The 2,500-nt window shown below is 32.1% G+C and overlaps 1 protein-coding gene across 1 annotated transcript in view; it reads left to right on the top strand.

Moving 5' to 3' along the window:
* Positions 1 to 2,500, top strand: part of LOC125039346 (putative uncharacterized protein DDB_G0271982) — a gene marked incomplete at its 5' end in the record, with an annotated part of 9,850 nt that overhangs the window by 2,631 nt on the left and 4,719 nt on the right. Inside the window, one exon of the mRNA XM_047633185.1 lies at positions 561 to 655. Within this exon, the coding sequence (XP_047489141.1) occupies positions 561 to 655 (95 nt within the window). The remainder of the gene's footprint in view (positions 1 to 560; positions 656 to 2,500) is intronic.

The following is a 2,500-nucleotide window of genomic DNA, read 5'->3' on the forward strand; positions in this document are numbered from 1 at the left end:
GTAACTACTCTTTAAGAATATTGTGTTAAGTGATATGTACGTGAGTTACACGGCTTATACTGTATATTTTTTTGTATTTGCTTTAGATATAACACCTTTTTTTTTTTTTTTTTTGTAACTACATGAATCGATCTCGGTTTGTTTACCTTCATTGGATTTAAGAAAACGGTTGTATTTTAGAAAGTTTGTGTTTTCAAAACGTATATTCTTCTCCATATGACAGTGAAAGAACTAAAGTTATGTCGCTTTTTGTTATTCATTTTGGGTATAAATTGATTTAAAGTGTGTAGAGAGTATAGAAAAGAAATTATAAACATCTGAATATCAATTATTATGTTGTTGTTTTTTTTTCAAAAGAAATAAAGAAAAGAGAGAAGATAAAAAATGTACATATAGATGGTTAGATAGATAGATAGACAGATAGATAGATAGGTGGATGGATAGATAGATAGATAGACATTTAGGTAGAGAGACAGAGAGAGAAAGAAAGGGATTTTTATATATATATATATATATATATATATATATATATATATATATATAGAGAGAGAGAGAGAGAGAGAGAGAGAGAGAGAGAGAAAGAGAAAGAGAAAGAGAAAGAGAAAGAGAGAGAGAGAGAGAGAGAGAGAGAGAGAGAGAGACAGAGACAGAAAGACAAAAAGACAGACACACAGAAACAGAGACAGGGAGAAGAAGAGAAAAAACAAAAAACAACAACAGCAAAAACTGTCCTTACATTTCCCTCAATCGGGTCGGCTGCAATATACAATCTTGCACAGACAACCGGAATAAAAATGGGTGCACTATGTTGCAAAATTCTCCCGTTTCGTTGCAAAGAACCCAAAATAATCCAGGGCATGTGCGAAGCGAGAGGATAAAGGAGAGGTTGTTGACAGACAAACAGAGCCACGTTAGAAGACCTATCAATCCTACAGAACGGTCGGGGTTTAAATGCGATATTCAATATGCCCATATTTGACTACCATATCTTTTTCATGTCCCATATACATCAAACAGATAAGTATAACTCTTCTTTTTTTTTTAAGGGGGGGTGGGTGCTTTTCGATACTCTATCCTCTCTCTCTGTCTTTTTCTCTCTTTCTACTATTTTTTATCTCTCTCCCTTCTCCATCTGTCTCCTATGTTTGTTTCTCTCTCTCTTTTTCCACCCTCCCTCTATCTATCTATCGATCTCTCTCTTTCTCCCCCCCCCCCCTCTCCTTCTATCTCTCTCTCTCTCTCTCTCTCTCTCTCTCTTTCTCTGTCTCTTTCTCTCTCTCAATCACTATCTCTCTTTTCTCTTTTTTCTTTCTTATATATGAGTCTGATTCCTTTCTTGCACTCTCCTTTCTCCTTTCAATATCACTCTCTCTCATCACTTCCCTCTTTCTCTTCGTCTCCCCTTCCCCACTCTCTTTCTCTTGTGAGTAGAGGAAAGTATTATTGCATTTTTTGTCTCTCTCTCTCTTTGTCTCTCCCATTACTTCTCGTCTTTCTCTTTGTCTCCCAATTATTCTGTCTCTCTCTCTCTCTCTCTCTCTCTCTCTCTCTCTCTCTCTCTCTCTCTCTCTCTCTCTCTCTCTCTCTCTCTTTCTTTCTCTCTCGTCCGTTTTTCCTCTCAATTCGCATGCACTTTCATTTTTTCTTTCTTTCATATCATAATCACTATTATCACTATCATCAACATCACCATCATCATCACCATTATCAGCATTACCATTATTATCGTCAGCAGTAGTAGTATTAATAGTATGACGATTAATTCTTGTTATTTTCATTATCATCACAAACATTTTCATCACAAGTATCATGATATGTGTTACCCTTGTTCAAATTAATATTGTTCTTTGTCATAATATTTTGGCATCGATTCAGTTTTGTTCGTCGATTTCTTAAGAATTTTAGAATACTTTTATACTTTTATTTTAGCAATTCAGAATAGACGACTCGTTAAGAATAAATTAGATTTAGAAATTAAATTTAGCAATTAGAGCTTAGAAATGAGATTAGAAATTGGTACTGAACTAGAAGTGATATATCAGATTAGGAATTCCATTTAAAGTATGAATAGTAATCAGGTTTGAATATTAGATATGAAATTAGATGAAGAAATTCAATTTTAAGAATAAAAGGAAAGATAAATTGAATGAATTATTAAAAAAAAAAAAAAAAATATATATATATATATATATATATTTATATATATATATATATATATATATATATATATATATATATATATATATAATGTAGTCTTTGAGAAAACGAAAAAAAACAAAACACCAAAAGTATAATATGAAAAAAATATAACAACCTTTCTTTTTCTTACATAATACGAAAATCACATTATCAAAATATAAATATGATAATTTATCGAAACGTAATATAATTCACAACTGATATTCAAATCCACACAGCACAGTATGCCTTCAGAATAGAATCCCGGCTCTCCTGTTCACGATTTTGTTCATCCGTTCAATCACATACAAAAGCTTAAGTT

Source organism: Penaeus chinensis, chromosome 27, assembly GCF_019202785.1.
Source record: "Penaeus chinensis breed Huanghai No. 1 chromosome 27, ASM1920278v2, whole genome shotgun sequence".
Taxonomy (NCBI): Eukaryota; Metazoa; Arthropoda; class Malacostraca; order Decapoda; family Penaeidae; genus Penaeus; species Penaeus chinensis.